Here is an 18,879-nt window from a genome sequence, read left to right as displayed (position 1 = left end):
ACAACAATTGTCAACACGGCTCCCACTACTTCCGCTCCCAAGATAATTAATTATCGACAATTTTTTTCGTTTAAATCCAACCTATTCTCGTATAAATCATCGAATTATATCTCACAAACGTTGTCTTCAATACTATTTGAAACTCGCATATCCATTGAGAAACCTATTTCAATGCAGAACCTATGCTAATAATAGGCCGTAGCAAGGGGTGGGAGGACAGGGGGCATGCGCCCCCAATATTTTCAGGAATTATAAATCACTAGTAGGAATGTTGCTAACCCCCCCCCCCCCCCCAATCTTACATGGCCTGCAACAGCTCTCTAGCAAATGCAATGCCATTTTTTGCATGTGCAGCATGCTATTGGGGTCGCCCAAAAGTCTAGCAAATATTCAAAGCTGGATAGCCAACCTCCAAGATTGAGGGGTGTGTGTGTGTGATGCTCACACTCCTAGATAAGTTTCATATAGCGGGTTGTAGTAAAAAGACTAGTTTTACTTGAAAGCAGTTCCATCTGGTTGCAGCCTAGTTTGGCTTGAAGTGCAGTCTGTTTGGTCTAAGGTTAGATAAAAATCGGACATAAAAATAGTTTGTCTACTTTTTAGATATTTTTGGCAAAGAGCTATTCTTTTCCATGAGTAAGTCATGATGGCCTGTCATGATTGTGGTTTAACTTGCAAAACCTCAAACTAAACTGTATGAGCTATTCATTCTGGATGTTACCTCAGCAACATTTTATACTAAAATGTTCATATTTAGTGAACCTACTTAGTTGCTCAAAGTGATAAATTTCACACATGAATGGTTAATTCCCTCCATGATGGATTTTTTTTATAATTATTGTAGGATGTCAGCTAAGATAATATGGTAATGGCACTTGTACCATGGTAATATATATGGTGATAAAATACATACATAATTCTGGTTTAAAAAAAAAGGGAAAAAAAATGAAAATTCCTGTAGATTTCTGATAGCTTACACAAAGCGCAAAATAAACCATTGAAACTTGTGTAAACATGAAACAAGAGAGAACTACAATAAATGAATGTTAATTATTCTGATTAGCTGAACCTACTTGTTCCATTATTCTCAAACTACTACTAAATAAGTTATATAGTACCTCAGCTTTAAAGTTCTGTAGAAAAATATCTGAAAAATATTTATTTCTGCATGGTGTTTCCACAAAAAAAATAGTCTTATGAAGACGAAAGCTGTTATACTACTACAAATTCCATTATTTATACACATCCAGTCATGCCCATATCTCGAAAGATCTTATAAAGTGAAAATAACACTTCAATTATCATCGAGTCTTTCGTAGCCAGATGATTTGCTTGGAAGTAGACCATACTTCTTGCGAATGTCATCGGCTTTCGCCTGCCTTTCTGTCTTGCGTTGAGAGTGCAGAGCAGTCATCTCGTCTCGCTTTCGCTTCATCTTCAACTCCTCTTTGTCGTGTCGTTTCTTTCGCCACTTGCTGCATCTACGGCAGCAGCAACAGTAGATGCAACAGCCGAAGAACAACAGAAACAACGCCACCAAAGACGGGACGAGAATGATAAGGATGAAACCAGAAATTTTGCACTGACCGTAGAACCATTGCTTATGCGGGCAATCTCGAGGGACGAGTTTGGTCCAACCAGGATAGTGGGAGCAAACACCAGTGGATTTACAATAATAACAGGCTGAGTTATCAGTGCACTTATCACAGGACGAATTGGTGAATTTAGCGCAGTTGACATCCGCACCAGACACTGGCGCGGTGAAGTAAACCAAAGCACACCCAAACACTGCCAGAGCAAGCAGCAAAGATTTTGAACTAAATGCCATTTCTGCAGAATTTATCGCCGAATTGAAAGTATATTAGCAAATCTGCTTTTCTCCTCGACGTTACAAATTATTCAGTTTCCGTCTCTGTGGTTGGTACAAGACCGTTGAAGTCAATTTATAAAGAGTCTTTGATGATATTGAGTTGTTCTTGTGGTTTCGTTCTTGTTATTTCCGTAGAAATGAACAACACGAAATTAGAATTAAAATCTCTCGAAATAATCTTCGGAAGTCTGTCAAACAAACAAGTTGTTCGCAGCTTTCTACTTGTCCTTTTACGAAGAAAGATAACAGGAACTGTTACTCACAGTCGGCATTCAAAGCTCAGCGAGCGAAACTCCAGAAACGAATTTCCACTTTGGTGACTGTGCTTTTTCTCGCTTCATCTACTTTGTGACGTCACAAAGTAATCGATACAACTTTTATTTACCCCTGGTGGGGTGCGGCTATTGGCATGTCCGGTCTAAACTTCCTCAAATGATCATAAAAAGGGTCTAGAGATTTTATTTGAAATGAATATGTCTCGCTAGTGTCACGCACCAACTCGGATCCCGCAAATGAAACTTTTTTTGGCAATGAAATGGAGGTAATTATAGGTGATGTAGAGGTGTTTTGGAGCGAAAATAAAACCACCAAAGGTAAATTTGAGTTGCTCTGGGGCCGGTTCCTGAAAGGCCGATTAACTTAACCCTCGATCAGCGCCTAATTCCGGGTTAAAATTCGCAAATCGTAGGTTAGCTAACCGACGGATAACTCACCGTTCCCGAAAGCCAAGTAATCCCCCGAATTACTAACCCTGGATTAAACGAGTGAAAAACTGGTTTGAGGAGTAAAATTCACACAGGGTACCCAGTATATCAACAGAAAGCAACTTAAATTTACCTTTGGTTCGATTTGGTGATTTTATTTTCGCAGAAAAGCCCCAAAACACCTCTACATCACCTGTAATTACCTCCATTTCATGGCCAAAAAAGTGTCATTTGCAGGATTCGAGTTGGTGCGTGACACTAGCGAGACAGATTCATTTCAAGTATAAATTTCATGTAACTTTCTGTCTGTCCCAGCACAATTTTCAAGTCAGCATCGCAACGAAGGTCACATAATAAAGCGAAATGTTAGGATATTTGATCCCTACATTGTTTTGGGTAGCGTCTTTTTAGTCGACAACTTTATTTTATGAAGCTTTAGTTCTACTACAAAGTTTGGGAGGCCTGTGTTTCGCCGACTAAACAGTGTGTTAGCGAGTTTACCCACCTCGCGAGCAGGGTTAAATTTTACCTCCAAACTGACCCAGAGTTAGCGCTAACCAGCGTTTCGGGAACGGAACTAATCTGGGGCCGGTTCCTGAAAAGCCGATTTGCGCTAACCCAGGGTTAAATTAACCCTAACCCACGATTAAATTTTTACCCCCAGATTAGTTCCGTTCCCGAAACGCTGGTAAGCGCTAACTCTGGGTCAGTTTGGAGGTAAAATCAGGACCATCTGCTTCAAAGCTAGAAGCGTAGTTAGGCTGTCCTCATCCCCCCTTACGCACACACACGCGCCACACACACACACACTTCTTCTTTTGCGCTCAGATGTATGTCCTCTACCAAGCATATTGACTATATAAGAGTCAGTTCGGAGTTAACGAAACGCAAGTCTATGCAATGTCGCAAACTCAGATATCTTGTGAATTCGTTGCAGTGTGAAATTAGAATAGGGATGGGGTAGGGGTAAAACACGCCCTCCAGAAGGTCGAAGCGAATGTAACTACAAAGCTAGGTACAAGGCCAAGAAGTGCGTGTGTGTGTGCGCGCGTGTGCATATGTGTGTAGGAGGGGGGGGGGGGGGGCAGCCAGCGCGATGTCCCGATCTCATAGCGTGAGAACATATTCTAACGTACAACTAAAGATACCATGACATACTGGATTGATTTTTTTATTTGGAATATGGAAATAGGAAATTGAGTACTAGCATACAGCCTATCAAAACCACGTCCGCTTAAGTAAATACTTCGTAGGTAAAGAAACCAAGATGGCCCTCTCACAAAATACCTCGGTAACACATCTCATATTAGTATTAATACTAGGATCTCTTATATGAATCAGTTGACCTTTACAATTTAGCGTGACAAACGTGGCTCAAAGACCGGTCACTATGTCGCTACCACTTTATCATACGGATACTTAATAGAGCCTTTCACATCTGTGGTATCCAACACATAAACCTGCCTCCATATATAAACTCACAATACTTTAGCCAAACTTTGATCGTATAATACATTCCTCTAACACAATAAATAATTTGAAATTAATATCATATCGAACACAGCTATAATGTCAAAGAAACAAAATGTACATGCACGGGTACCAACCGGTAACGCCCGGCACAGCCACGACCGCAAGGCATGCATGGTAACCGAACGTGTAAATCAAGGAGACGTCACCTCCGGTATGTTTCACATATGGAGATTATCACTGCAAGTTTGTCAAGTAGTACAGTATAAATAGTAGTAGTATAAATTATATTAAAAGACCAGAATCGCGATGGTTACATGGGAGAAGAAATGCCCATTGCAACATTAGCCTAGATGTAATTATATAATTTAAATATTACAGAATGCTCGTTATCTGAAGAGAATGGCTTTTCGGAAAACTCTGGTGAACAACACTTTTACTAACTAAGCTAAATCACTCAGTGAAGGTAAGAATGTGCAAGCTAAATAACTCAGTGTTGTAGGCAACGAGCTTTCCATCGCCACTGACGTCAATATTTTTCTCACAAACATCTGCAACTGTCGGACAACTGTAATTCTTTTAAACGTTTCGCAAAAATGGTTCATTTCTGCTCTACTCGACAAACTCAAAGTAATATTCCCGGGGTAATAAATAAATCTCAAACATGCTTTTACATAAGATGTTTCTCACAGAGCTGAGGCTGAGGGCTCACTTTGCTGAGGGCTGTCTCAAGCTGAACCCTTTCTGCAGAGGGAAATCTCAAGATATAACCGTTCTACAGAGGGTCATTTCAAGCTATTCCCTTACTACGTATGACCTAACTGATTAACGATGGCTGTGTCACTGCCATAAAGATCTCATGTAAACGCACGGACAAGCGCACACGCCAATACTTTTATATAACCTAATGAGGGATCTGATAATAAAATCTAGAATAATATATTACTTTATCTGAGTGAATGCTTCATCATTAGTTAAACTGTGAGTTATAAATGCTCAAACCTTTTACCCTTCGCTAGTCAAGAAGGCGTCAGATCTTAAAAAAAAAAAAACACGAGAATAAGTGTACACCTGTGATATAAACATAAAATGTATAAAGAGTAGCTTCAGCCCCGAAGGCAAGAAATTGATAAATGAGACCAGAGCAGCCGTTGAATAGCAAAACACACTTGTAAGAACTTTGAAGGATCTGAAAGGCACTTTCTTAATGGAGGACTAACTAGAATTTATGGTCATTGATATGAAGATAAATAGTCTTTAAAAATCTATAGAATTTTCGTTTTTACGTGTTAAATATATACTGCTTCAAAATTAAATTCACGATACCAAATGCAAATAAAGTTTAGTGTCTTAGTCCAGTAAAAGATAACCAGTTGAAATTCTAGTCAGCCATATTTTCAATGCCAGTGCTAGTCAATATATATATTTCTATGTATATCTAAAGCCTTTTTTGTTATTTACAAAGCAATGGGCAGCACGGTTAGGCCAACGCATAACAGGCTAAATTCAATCATACACACTATATAAGCACACAATTTTCACGCACCATGCCACTCTAGAAAATAAATTTAAAAACATATTCTCCTTATTTGTTTGCACTGGAAAAGAGAATTTCTTATATCAAATTTTTATATTTGACGGGCTCGAATTCGTAAAGTCAATAATTGTCTAATGTGCTTGGATATATAACCAAGCAGAATTATTTCGCTTGACCTTGTTACATTGTCCCTCTATCAATACTGAGAACCCGGTAGATAACTACAACCGGGTTGCCGTAACAATATCTCCTATACTTCGGCTTCTCTTCTTTCCGTGTACAAGCCAATATTAAAACCTAACTATCATCCGAAATTATTTATACAAAATGCTCTATTTTGATATCCATATATATCATATATATTTATATATAAGCTCCCATAGTATGGCAAGTAAAAATATGGTCGTTGATTGAGCACTTAGCAAATGATACGAGTTCAGCTAGTGTGGAAAACGGCATCATATCCTCTCTTTGCGAGTTATGGTCTGTATTTTTCCTTCGCTTGAGAAGTAACTCAGGCATAATTAGTTATCCAAATTTTACCTCAGTTCAAGAGTTATCATTTGCGATACGAACAGGACATCTTCTTACCAAGATGTCGAAGAAGTATAATGATCTATCTCTTTGTACCACTTTCTTCTCAAACTCAGTCTAGACATCCAGGGGAGTCCACAAGAAGTCGCCCACAAGAGACATCCTTAAAATAAACTATGCATGCAAGCCAGACATCTATATCCACTTTAGAAGTGAATGTTTCATGTGTGGGGATAAAAGAACGTTGACATCTTTTCTGTATCACTTATGACCAGAGGTGTCTCAGAAGCATTCCTCTTTTCATGGAAGACGTCAGAAAGTGGCCACGATGCATGGTTATGTAGGGTTACAGCTTGTTCAAGTCTTCCTGTGGCAATGCAGCAACAGCAATTCATCAACCAAACCAATTCCATTCTAGCAAAGGACAACCAGTCTTTTTCATCGCCCAGTCATTATCTCAACTCACAAACAATCTCAAACAACGTCCAGTTGTCACAAAACGTGACGCCGAAAAGTTGCATATTAATCACGAGAATACTGTAATTACTAAGCGTCCTTGTTCTCGGGTCGGATATATTGTGTGGACCGAAGACCTCCAAGACTTCCCCGTTCCTCGTTTTGCCGTGTCATTTAGATCCACAATCAACGCCGTGTTCTCACAATCATCCCGTCGTGTATCACGGGAAGGAACGCGAGACATTTAGGCAATCGCACTGCGCATGCCAGCCTGGTTAGCTCCGCGGATAAGAATCACTCACTTGAATAAATCCCTCCAAAGTACTACCGCCGAGTACCATTATATGGCAGTATGGGACGATGAACGACGATCGTTACAGTTCTCGTACGAAGGGGGTGGCACCGCGGGAAAACGCCCTGGCTCATGAATATTATTGGGCACGGCCACAGTCTCGAAATCCGGCATAGTGACTACCGCAGACGTGGTGACATTATTATTGGCAGGCCTCTTGTTATTGGAGTGGCCGTGCGTGTTGTTACACGTCTTGAAATCGTTCACGTTGTGGTCACCGATAAGAACCGAGTTCTCGTGTTTGTGAGTGGGTTCTGAGAATGACCGAGTTCGTTTCATGCACTTTCCCTGATAGCTGTTGCGGTTGTAACACGCATTATCGCATACCGCCGCCAGCGACACTGAGGACGAGATAGGCGAACCAGACGGCGTGCAGATCGGGGAAGACAGCTTGGGCGATCGCCTCGCTGCAACTGGTTCGCCATTATACGTGTATTCCATTTCTACAAACTGTCGCGCCTGAAAACAGTATGAAACCCCATTAGCATAAACCCTCCATTTGCACGACACGACATCCCCCCCCCCTTTTGCACGACACGACATCCCCCCCCCCTTTCGCAGGACATCCTCGTTAGTACGAACAACTGGTATAAAGTAGGGCTGATGAACCCCAACATCGATGAAGAACGACATGCGGTAAGTACGATTACCCGTTTGTACAAGGTTCCACGCTAGCACTTAGCAGGGTGAGGGACTTTTATTATGAATCCTATCTTTAGCACGTCATTTCGCCCCGCAGTTGTATCTATTGGAAAGATCGACTCACCGTGGCTGAGTCTGATCTAAGCAACCAGGGCCGTAACAGGGGCATGGGAGCACGTGCTCTTCTCCCCCAATATTTATAAGGAAATGACCAGAAAGGGCGTAGCTGTTCCCCTTCCCCAATATGTTCTAAATGTTTCTGTGTCGTGCCCCCCCCCCCCCCCCATATTTCAATGCTGGCTACAGCTCTGGCAATTCAGAGAGACTCACCGTGGCTTTCTCTAAGCAATGTAGTAAATGGTGATGCTGTTCCTCTAGATAAGACGATTCATTGTCTTTACTTGGAATTTGAGTTAGTTCAAGGCCAGCTCCCTGTAAAAAATACATATACATCTAAAAAAAGAGAGGTCTTCCTTTTGATCGTTTCACTCTAAATATGGCTTGAGTGAATATATTGGTTTGTATCCTGAGATATCTACCTTCCATACTTACCAGAGTGACATCCTCATTGTCTTATATACTCTTGAGAACGTTTGTATCCTGGGTTATCAACCTTACATACTTACCAGAGGGACATTCTTTTTGTCTTATTCACTCTTAAGAGGGTTTGTATCCTGAGTTATCAACCGTACATACTTACGAGATTGTCATTCATTTTGTCTTATTCCCTTTTGAGGGGGTTTGTATCCTGAGTTATCAACCTTACATACTTACGAGAGGGACATCCATTTTGTCTTATTCACTCTTGAGGGGGTTTGTATCCTGAGTTATCAACCTTACATACTTACGAGATTGTCATTGTCTTTGTCTTATATTCACTAGGGTTTGTATCCTGGGTTATCAACCTTACATACTTACGAGAGTTCCTCTTTGTCGTTTTCACTCTAAAGAGGGTTTGTATCCTTTGTTATCAACCTTACATACTTACCAGAGGGACATTCTTCTTGTCCGGGGGAGAAACCAAGGCAGTACCAGCCATTGTTTTTGAAATAGAAACTCGCGCTTTCTGCAAACAAAAAGGAGAGAAACATTGAAAACCGAGTGTGTCTTACTACAATTGACTGATTCGATCTAACAGTCCTTGGGAAATAACTCGCCAGACATACACTCAGACAATTGTGGCTCTACTCAACTATGCCTCAAATAAGGAGCCTGGAAAGTCATGGTTATTTGCACGAGTACTAGTCTTTCACGATGTCCTTAGGCAACAAATAAGGGACACCTGAATATGGCAGATTTCATCATATAGACTAGAAATCATTTGTAAGACAATGCGTAATCTTGTACGACCAGACCAATATTAAACATCAGAAATGGGCGCTGTTGAAAGGTCAACATCACTGCGCATCAAGGTCGAGCATGAAAGTTCACGAGCTCAACACAGTAGGTTTATAACCTTAATCACCAAAACTATTAATCTGAATTATTCATGATAGCTTTCTTCGACCCTCTCTAATGGCTGATGCCTCTTTTGGCACCCTGGTACTGACCTTGTGAGCTTTTCTCTTGTCGGCCCGCTGATTTTGCAGGTAAATTCTACTGAAATTGGACACTATGACAGGTACAGGAAGAGCTATGACAAGCACGCCACTAAGCGAACACAGACTGCCAACGATCTTCCCAGGGACTGTTGTTGGTACCATGTCACCATACCTGAAACCAACAAGGGTTATCAGTGCAAGGATGAAAGGCATCAAATGCGCAATTTTCCGTAGAACCCCACAACGTTACCCCCCCCCCCCCCCACCCCCATGGAAACACTCACAGACCACAATCCCTGCCCTTGCCTTTTAGTGCACAGTAGCGGTGATTGAGGGTATAAGCAATTCTATCTACATTGTACTGCATTAAAATATGATTGGTTCGCGTTTATGTAATAAAAACATTGGTGGTGAAATATCGAATGAAGCAAATACATTCTTTCTCATTTTACTATTTTACGGTTGTGTCTGTCGATTATTGCAAGTACGATTAACGTAAAAGCAGGCGAGAAGCTAAAAAAACAATAGTCTCCTTGATACTTGTTTAGTATTATTCAAAGTCTAGGAAAAAAATGGCCATGAAACTTTAATGTGTCACAGCTAAGAGCTTTTCTCGCATCTCACGCGATGAACAAGAGAGATCGCCTCCACTAGTCTTACTCATGTGAATAAAGCTCAGAAATGAGCGAGTATGAATACTTGAAACACATTAGGGAAATGCGTAATCGCGTGCTTTATTGAACTAAATTACCTTAATACCCTAATACGCATATGACGTATATCACTAGCAATAACATCGCGTCTTTGAATAACGCAAAGTCAAGCATGTTCCTGATTCGGGAAGTGCTGGGCTCTTATCCTGCGCTAGAGAATGATCGAAGATTGGTAATCCCAGAAACGCAATTCATAAGTTCTAGAGGAGGCCATGGCGATCTGTACAAATTATTAATCTTTTAAATAACCCCACGAGGCCTATATGACAGGTTTTGTCGAGAGTGATTAAAATTTTCTTTTCTGGTTTCTTGAAGTCGGTGCTACTCAACCCACAAAACGAAGAATTTGACCAAATAAAACATCACTTCCGTATTTAATCATATTCTTCATATTGTCACTATTACAAACGCTAACATTTATTTCAATTCTCATATTCGTCGAAGTAGTAGTCAAATTTATTCTATATCTAACACGTCTTATTTTAACAATTTAGCAGAATAACTTTATTTGCAACAGTGAAAAAATGTTTCGCATTTATATGTGTCGTATGTATAAACTCGCGAATAATAACAGTTGCCAACGCAGATCGTTCGACACCAGGTCAACATCGCGCAAATATTACTCTAAATTTTTGTTTGCTTTTTGGTAATGTCATGACACTTATAATTATACATACGCAAAGATATGGTAGTTCTCCAAAAGATAGAAAAATGTAGTATGGTGTTATATCTTTTAACTTTATCTGAATCTGAGTGACGTGAGCTTTTGAAGGATCATTTAATCTCAATAATGGCTTAAGAATACCAAAATTGGGAACACAGGGGTATCGTGGAGATAACGAGGCACGCCATCGAGTTCTCACACTTGCGAGGTGGTTATTGAATTTCAAAATAACATCTTATTTTCTATCCATTACTCATGATTCCCTTTAATTGGTAAAACGCATGATTCACTCCGGAGTGATTAAGATTCTTTGTTGTTTGGATATAAAAACTAGTACTTAAGTGGCGTACGAACTACCCCCGGAAGTGAGACCAAACAGAAACTTGGACCAGTGGAAATCACAGTAAATAATTCAGAGCAATTCAGTAACGAGCCAATAACAGGACGTCTGTTTGGCTTTTTGTTTTAAGATACTGAAGGCTTACAACAATTAGCGACGCCGAAAGGAAAACCCAAATTGGATCTCACGATATTGAAAATGGAAAAAAAAAACTTCTACTTAACTGCTCTAAAATGACACAAAGAAAGTGCTTTTCTTTCTATGTTACTTTTGATATTTATGAAACACCTGAATGCTAAGGCTGCTGGGGTTCAAGATAAAATTGTCTGAAGAAAAAAACATCATCTGTATCGATCTACTTATCGATAAAAGCGGTTACGGCTCCAGAAAACATGATACCATGACCCTGTGAGTAGGGCATATCGAATTTGCGCTAGTGACGTATTATGAGAAAATAAACCAACCTAACAACTCATAAAAAAAAAACGAATGAAAAATTCACTATTGTTGTGTGAAAAATAGTAACACACGGAAAAGGTGTCGATTCATTTGTGGACAACAATATGCATAGGATTTTCTCTCTTAAACGAGTTTTTTTTAATTAATAAGTTATTTCGCGAGGAAAATGTATGCAATAAACAGCTGATACTGAGCGAGTGTTACCAGCCAAAAAGTAATTTATATTTAATAACGAAATATCAACGCACAAACGTATTGTATCAAATTCAAACATAAGTTTTAAAATCTCGTGAGATTACGAGTTATATATTAGGGAAGGGAAAACTCTACTTTTCTAATAAGCCACGAAAAATGCATTTAACATCATAACTTGATACCGGCGGAAACTGTTAACACTCGAATTTTGAAATAATTAAGAGAAAATTTGTAAGCACAATCACGATAGTCAAATCGCAGGGAGGTTTATTTTCCTTTAAAAAAAATAAACGGTCAAATTCGAAAAAAATGTTGCTCAATAAAAAGTTACGAAAAATTAACGTAAGAAAGAATTACATACAACAACTAAGTAACAACGCCACAACACCATAGCAGACTTGAGACAGTACTTTGTATAGTAGACTTGAAACAGTACTTAGTATAGTAGACTTAAAACAGTACTTTGTATAGTAGACTTGAAACAGTACTTTATATAGTAGACTTGAAACAGTACTTTATATAGTAGACTTGAAACAGTACTTTGTATAGTAGACTTGAAACAGTACTTAGTATAGTAGACTTGAAACAGTACTTTGTATAGTACACTTGAAACAGTACTTTGTATAGTAGACTTGAAACAGTACTCTGTATAGTAGACTTGAAACAGTACTTTGTATAGTAGACTTGAAACAGTACTTTGTATAGTAAACTTGAAACAGTACTTTGTATAGTAAACTTGAAACAGTACTTTGTATAGTAGACTTGAAACAGTAGTACTTTGTATAGTAGACTTGAAACAGTACTTTGTATAGTAGACTTGAAACAGTACTTTGTATAGTACACTTGAAACAGTACTTTGAATAGTAAACTTGAAACAGTACTTTGTATAGTAGACTTGAAACAGTACTTTGTATAGTAGACTTGAAACAGTACTTTGTATAGTAGACTTGAAACAGTACTTTGTATAGTAGACTTGAAACAGTACTTTGTATAGTAGACTTGAAACAGTAGTACTTTGTATAGTAGACTTGAAACAGTACTTTGTATAGTAAACTTGAAACAGTACTTTGTATAGTAGACTTGAAACAGTAGTACTTTGTATAGTAGACTTGAAACAGTACTTTGTATAGTAAACTTGAAACAGTACTTTGTATAGTAGACTTGAAACAGTACTTTTTATAGTAGACTTGAAACAGTACTTTGTATAGTAGACTTGAAACAGTACTTTATATAGTAGACTTGAAACAGTACTTTGTATAGTAGACTTGAAACAGTACTTTTTATAGTACACTTGAAACAGTACTTTGTATAGTAGACTTGAAACAGTACTTTATATAGTAGACTTGAAACAGTACTTTGTATAGTACACTTGAAACAGTACTTTGTATAGTAGACTTGAGACAGTACTTTGTATAGTAGACTTGAAAGTACTTTGTATAGTAGACTTGAGACAGTAATTTGAGTGAAATATTATTAGAAAAGCCGTTTTAAGACGTATTAATAAGACTAAGTAGTCGATGTGTGTTTTTTGCCAAAACTACCAAAATTCAGATTATATTTATGTAAATCATAGAAAGGGAGCTGTTTGACATTATCATAAATGGTGAATTAAAAAAACGTTTTCATAGAAAAGTGCACATTTCAGTAAAATATGTTTTTGTATAAGTTTTAATTACAGTGTCAATTAAACGTTAAGGTATGTATATAGGAAAAGGCTATTAACGCTATCTATCATAATACACCACCAAATGAAACCTGATATTGTGACCACAACGCCATAATTTGACTGCAATAATCAACTCACTAAGTATCCAAAAGTCAGTAAGCTTAGCTAGCATTAACTCTAATTTACACTACTTCAGTATCACTAGAAAGAAACATAACATCATCCAAATCACACAGGAAAGCCTTTTACAACGACCGATAATAACAACGACGGTAAAGATGTAAGGCTACTCAGAGGCTTGTTACTTTACTGCTTCAAAACAAAAACGTATTATCATGTTCATGTTGTTTTGTCTCGAGTTTAAGTCAACAACATTTAAAAATAATTTTTACCAATAATATGTTTCATCTACAAAACGCTCACGGCAAACATCCGATGAAAATGCTATTGTGATGAAACCATTTGTAAAAAAAAACTTTTCAAATGCCTCTAGTTTAAAACAACACTTGATAGAACTATGATATTCGGCCAAAAGTTTGCGGTAATTTACAACTATAACTTTAAGTTTGGTCTCTTTCTTTGGTCTCATATTCACTTATGGAAAAAAAAATAAAAGTTAACTAGGTAGTTGAAAAGAAGAACAGCTAGGCCTGGAAGGGAGTCTGGCAAAGATACAATATTGGAAGCAGCCTAAATAATAAAAGTGATAAAACTCGTCCATGTCTAACAAACCACTACTTAAGCCTATCAAAAAATAGCTGAAAAGACGTCATTGCACCCGAGGCTGTTTAGTTCTTCGATTGCAATAGAAACTTTCCCTATTATCTTTTCGTCTGGAAAACTTACAGCTAATGACCCAGAAAGCGCTAGCAACACGAGTCCCGAGAGCATTTAAGTGCGTATGTTCCATTTAGCGAAACAATTAGATCTTAAAAATAAAAAAAAAAGTAAAAAAAGTAAAAAAAAAATGGCAACTCGTTAATTGAACATAGACCCTATTGTCACAATGGTAGCGAAAAGCAAAATAGCTCTAGTTTTTATAAGCCCCCTACTGCCAACAAAAAAGGGGAAAATAACAACAGTCAGTGCGATTAACATACTAAACGGTTAGGCCCAGCTATATTGATATTTGTAAAATGGTATAAAAGCAAGTAGTTTATGCTTGAATGTAGAGCAATGTGGAGAATTAGCTGTCTATGTAATATATGTAAAAAATTGCCGGATAGAATACCAAACAAGATTGCAGATAAACACAATTTATGACACACATAAAAACAATGAATTTAACATTAATAGTTGCATCTCTTGCTTCGTGTTCGCGTGTAGGACTAAAATAAACAGCTGTTTCACGATAATCTCAGCACTAAATTTTATCACAGGCAGCGAGTTTTCTATATGCGAGGATTTCCTGCTACGTTAAATGAATGACAATGTGAGGAATTTCTCTAGGACTCAAGACGCTTAAACCGTACCATAAACAATCTATGTACAACATTTCCGCCATGGTTAAGTATTTAGAGCCGTTTTGCGTTCATATTAAGAGTAATTTTGAGTATGGATACTACGCCCTCGCAAGAGGCAAATAAAACAACACTCAACGAGAACTCTAGGATAAAATACCAAAATGTACAAAAATGTACGAGCAATTAGCTGATTATTTGAGGTTTGGACAGAATATCAGAGAAGAGTCATTTTCTCTTTAGTACTCCTGTGGGGAAACGATCGCTACCGCGAGAATCTCATGATATTAAAATTTAAATAACAAATTGAATAACACTTTTACGATCTAGCACAGTCGTTGTCGGCAGAAATCGGGTGACAATCATGGCTGCACATATCTAGAACTTCAGTACTTTAAGTGATAGCTTTCTCTTATCTACTTCTTTTTTTCTTACTCTTCATTTTTTGAATATCCCAAATTGCGTCAATTTTTTATGTAGCGAGCCTAAAGTGCATTTCACAACAAAGTCGAGTTGGCATGAATATACGAGGGTCGAGGTTTAGTCAAGCTCTATTTGCGCATACACAATAACGCCATAAATCAAGAGCATAAAGATTTATTTTCCTTAACACAGGCGAACCCCAAGTGCTAGACTCACATTTTCGCTTCGCCACTTTGACAAATAAAACTCTCAGTGCAGACCCGGTAATTTTTATAAGCACATTCTCTTAACAAATGTAAACACGATCGAAAGCAGAGAGACGCCTGGCAGTGGTAGATGTAAACGAAGATCTTCAGACTTACCCTAAAGTTGTCATTGTCACGATGGTATACCAGAACGATGCCGGGATGCTGATGAATTTAGTGTCCACCTCTCCTTTTTCCACATAATACATAACGGTAGCAAAGATTATCACAGCCATGGACAGCGAGAAAAGTAGAAAGCCCAGTTCGGACGCACAGCTCTTGAGGGTATAACCTAAAATTCGAAGACCCCGCGAGTGCCGGGAGAATTTGAATATTCTGAAGATACGAAAAACTCTTAAAGTTACAAATGCGCCACTTATTGAATTATTAGGCACAATAAGCCCAACATAGAAAGGCAATATTGCCACCACATCTATGATACTGAGCAAGTCCCGAGCGAATTTCACCCGATCTGGTGCAGAATACAATCTTGCCACATATTCCACCGTAAACACAACCACACACGCCGCTTCGAGCGAAAAAAATACAGTTTTATGGACCTCTCCGCACGAGGTTTTCCCCTTACACGGAAGAGTTTCCACCACCGTGCTTATCACGCTAATAGCGATGAACAGCCCCGTGATGTAGTAGAACACAGACGCCACTTTAGAGCTCTGCGGATTCTGAAATGCCGTCCACAGTTTCTCGCGTATGCTATGATCTGTTACTTCGTCTCCATTTTGTGAAGCGTCGTCAAGCTTATCAGGTTCAAAAATTCGCTCCATACACTCTTTCTTCCTCTCACGGAAATCTTCCCAACAACAGTCGTGAACAACACCCTCCGAGATGCCAAAAAATTCCAGTTCATCCTCAAACGATGAGACACATTCACCACGGGGATAGTGAAGCTTTCCATTTCGGTAGTAATTCAGTAAATGGCGAAACAAATCCGGATCTCGATCGAAGAAATATTCCTTGGTTTCTGCATCATAAAAATAGTCCTTTTCATCGCTACCCAGAAGAGTTTCTGGAAATCTCGCCAGAGTGTTACGCCATGTTTCAAAGCGCCTGCCGCTAACATTGATGGTGACTCGCTCGTCCGTCTTGGAAGACTCCGGTGGCGGCGGCATAGGCGAAGTAGCGAGCGGAACCCATCCTATGGCTGCTGCCCGAGCGAAAGGCAACCATGCCACTACATCAGCCGCCATGGCAGAGCTTCACATGAGAAAACAAAATTTCCCGATATGCAACTAGACTCTCACATCAAGCCCTGGTGGACAGGTGTACGAGCAGACCACCGCTCACCACTTCTCACAAACAACACGGCTTAATTTATGCTTCGCACTCGCGAAAACCTAACCATTCGCTCGGCCGAATTCACCGCGACCAAAATCGCCGGCTCAGTCCAACCAGTTCCCTGTAGATAATGCTCTTGGTGGTTTCCAAAAAATCAGATCCTGTGAAGCCGTACAGGACTGAATCAAATCGGTTTTCCTATTCAATCAAGGGCTACTGGTCTAAATTAAGAAAAGGTTGTAGGATTCTGTCATAAACAATGCCATTCGGTGGCGTCGGGAAAGACGATCTGCATGAAATTCTGCCCCTCCGACTAAATGCTATGCATCGGTCATGCGAGTGCGACTAAATTCTGCCATCTTTCAGGCGATTAGTTCTCTCAGACCGGGGATAAGAAAGATCGTATCCAAAAGCTCCGCTTGATGAGACTCCATTCTCCTCTAACCTATACGCGATAAGGGAAGCCTAATTGCTAAGGATATTGTTAATTAGCAATATATTAAACAAATTTCAACGCGCGAACCAATCAGAACACGCGAAACTGACTACCTGATTGATAGTTTAGAAAACAATCGAAAGCTTTCTATTGTTTTACTGTCAGTCCTAGCCGCTAGAATTTGCAAACGCCGAGTTGAGGACCACGAAGAAAATAACTGAAGTTATTGAACTGAAGAGCTTTGAAGGGAGAACGGATTTCTTTAAGTCCATTTCATGGCAGCACCTTTTATATTACAGTCTAACACAAATGACGTCGAAATAGCGAAATAGCAGAGTAATTATTCAGAGATTTTGGGGGTTATTTCGTTGTCGCCGAAGAGTTGCAAGTCTTAGTGCTTAATAAATAATGGAAAAAGTCTGCGTACAACGCAAGAGCCACCGAAACCATGGGATATTTAAATGGGCTCTTCCATCTCTTATATTACCAACACAACTTAAACTTTTGATTTTCCTTTAAAAACGCTCATAAGTAAAATCAAACGAAGGCGAAAGAATTCTTTAAAAAGTTTGTTAAAAATAACTGGAAAATGTGTAAATTCGATTTTCATCTCAATTCTATTTTTACAAATATTTCAGCGTTGGATTTCTAGTGTTGTATCATAGTAACTAATGGGAAAAGTATTGAGAAACAAGAGGAAAGAGTTCCCGGATTTATCCAGTATGTAACGGTGCATCGATAACCTATACTCTAAAGCAAAAAAGAAAATGTTCCAAAAGGGAGCTTTGTTCAATTTATGCACATGATGGCGATATGCTTGCCTACCCAGAATTAGAACAATACTAAAATGTAAATTTTATAATAAAAGCAAACGAGATAATATGGGTTTGTATTTTTGTACAATGTAAATAAAAAAATCCGGGATTATTCAAAATACTATTTATTGTTAGAATCGTTTTAAGTATCCCGGTTATACTAGCGTTATCTTTCTTCGCCTAAATAATTCCAGCCCACTTGAAGTTTTTAGACTACCAGTATTAAGATAAATAAATTTGGTAAATATTGACACTACGGCGGACTCTCTCCTTCTCCTTTCTAGCGATAAAGCCGATAATTACGCACGTTGCTCTCAAGGTCGGGGATTTAATGCATGGCGGGAAACACGCATGGAAGTAAATAACGCATTAACACTGAGGGATAAAAAAACTACGGTTATTATGGGGTTAGCGAGGGTATCAAGCTTGTGAAAGGTGTGTGAGGGTAAATGATGTTGAATGCTAACCACAAACGTAATTACCACCTGGAGCTAGCTACGAATTCACGTGGAAAAGAGTCTCTCTCTCGAAATCCTTCAGTGATAAAACTCGAACTGTAAGCATTTTGTACAGAGCACTTAACATAGCGCAGATGCCCTGTTTTTAATGTGCAGGTATTTGGATAATTTTATCATGCTTTTGTGCTCATGATAATTAGTGGTCTTGGTAGTAACAGGTAGAAAGTTGAGGGATAACAAAGCGTGCTAATACCGGCAGAGTGTTACTTTTATTGAGTGACCACCAGGAGGGTTTGTTTGATAGCTCCTATGGCTGTCCTTTGTAGGCGCATGGAACTTGTCAGTGTAAACGTGCCATTTTATGCTTTTTATGCATTTAAATTATGACTAAGTCGATATGTGGTCTCCTGTCACAGCAAGTGACTGCCATTACCTGGTTACCCCAACAAGGAACAATAAAAAAATAATTAGTAACTTTCTCGGGGGTAAAACCACCGACGATTGACTTTTCACACAAAACGCAACGCCACAAATGTCCGTTAAAATATAAAAAAATATCGATTTTGAGGTGAGGTCACATTTGTTTACGCGACTTTTTTTTTG

At 38.8% G+C, this 18,879-nt stretch overlaps 2 protein-coding genes across 2 annotated transcripts; both read right to left on the bottom strand.

Moving 5' to 3' along the window:
* Positions 1-584: 584 nt before the first annotated feature.
* LOC5502740 (pituitary tumor-transforming gene 1 protein-interacting protein) lies at positions 585-2,219 on the bottom strand. Its single transcript, XM_001623854.3, has one exon. The coding sequence runs from the start codon at positions 1,826-1,828 to the stop codon at positions 1,295-1,297; it is 534 nt and encodes a 177-aa protein (XP_001623904.1). The 5' UTR covers positions 1,829-2,219; the 3' UTR covers positions 585-1,294.
* A 1,510-nt stretch (positions 2,220-3,729) lies between these two features.
* Positions 3,730-17,898, bottom strand: LOC5502744 (potassium voltage-gated channel protein Shal). The gene is made up of 5 exons (XM_032371054.2): positions 15,389-17,898; positions 9,116-9,278; positions 8,554-8,631; positions 7,896-7,997; positions 3,730-7,382 (listed from the first exon to the last, which is right to left on the bottom strand). The coding sequence occupies exons 1-5, from the start codon at positions 16,477-16,479 to the stop codon at positions 6,912-6,914; spliced, it is 1,905 nt and encodes a 634-aa protein (XP_032226945.2). The 5' UTR covers positions 16,480-17,898; the 3' UTR covers positions 3,730-6,911.
* Between the last annotated feature and the right edge of the window lie 981 nt (positions 17,899-18,879).

The sequence above is a fragment of the Nematostella vectensis genome, chromosome 1, assembly GCF_932526225.1.
Source record: "Nematostella vectensis chromosome 1, jaNemVect1.1, whole genome shotgun sequence".
NCBI classification, from domain to species: domain Eukaryota; kingdom Metazoa; phylum Cnidaria; class Anthozoa; order Actiniaria; family Edwardsiidae; genus Nematostella; species Nematostella vectensis.
This window is presented reverse-complemented; position numbering and strand designations above follow the sequence as displayed.

Bases quoted from the DNA above. Each gene is read 5' to 3' on its own strand.
- LOC5502744 (XM_032371054.2), bottom strand. From the start codon at position 16,479: ATGGCGGCTGATGTAGTGGCATGGTTGCCTTTCGCTCGGGCAGCAGCC. The intron at 9,279-15,388 runs GTAAGTCTGAAG...TGTTGGTTTCAG, and splicing joins GTGACAATGACAACTTTAGG to GTATGGTGACATGGTACCAA. The intron at 7,383-7,895 runs GTGAGTCTCTCT...TACTGTTTTCAG, and splicing joins ATTGCTTAGAGAAAGCCACG to GCGCGACAGTTTGTAGAAAT.
- LOC5502740 (XM_001623854.3), bottom strand. From the start codon at position 1,828: ATGGCATTTAGTTCAAAATCTTTGCTGCTTGCTCTGGCAGTGTTTGGG.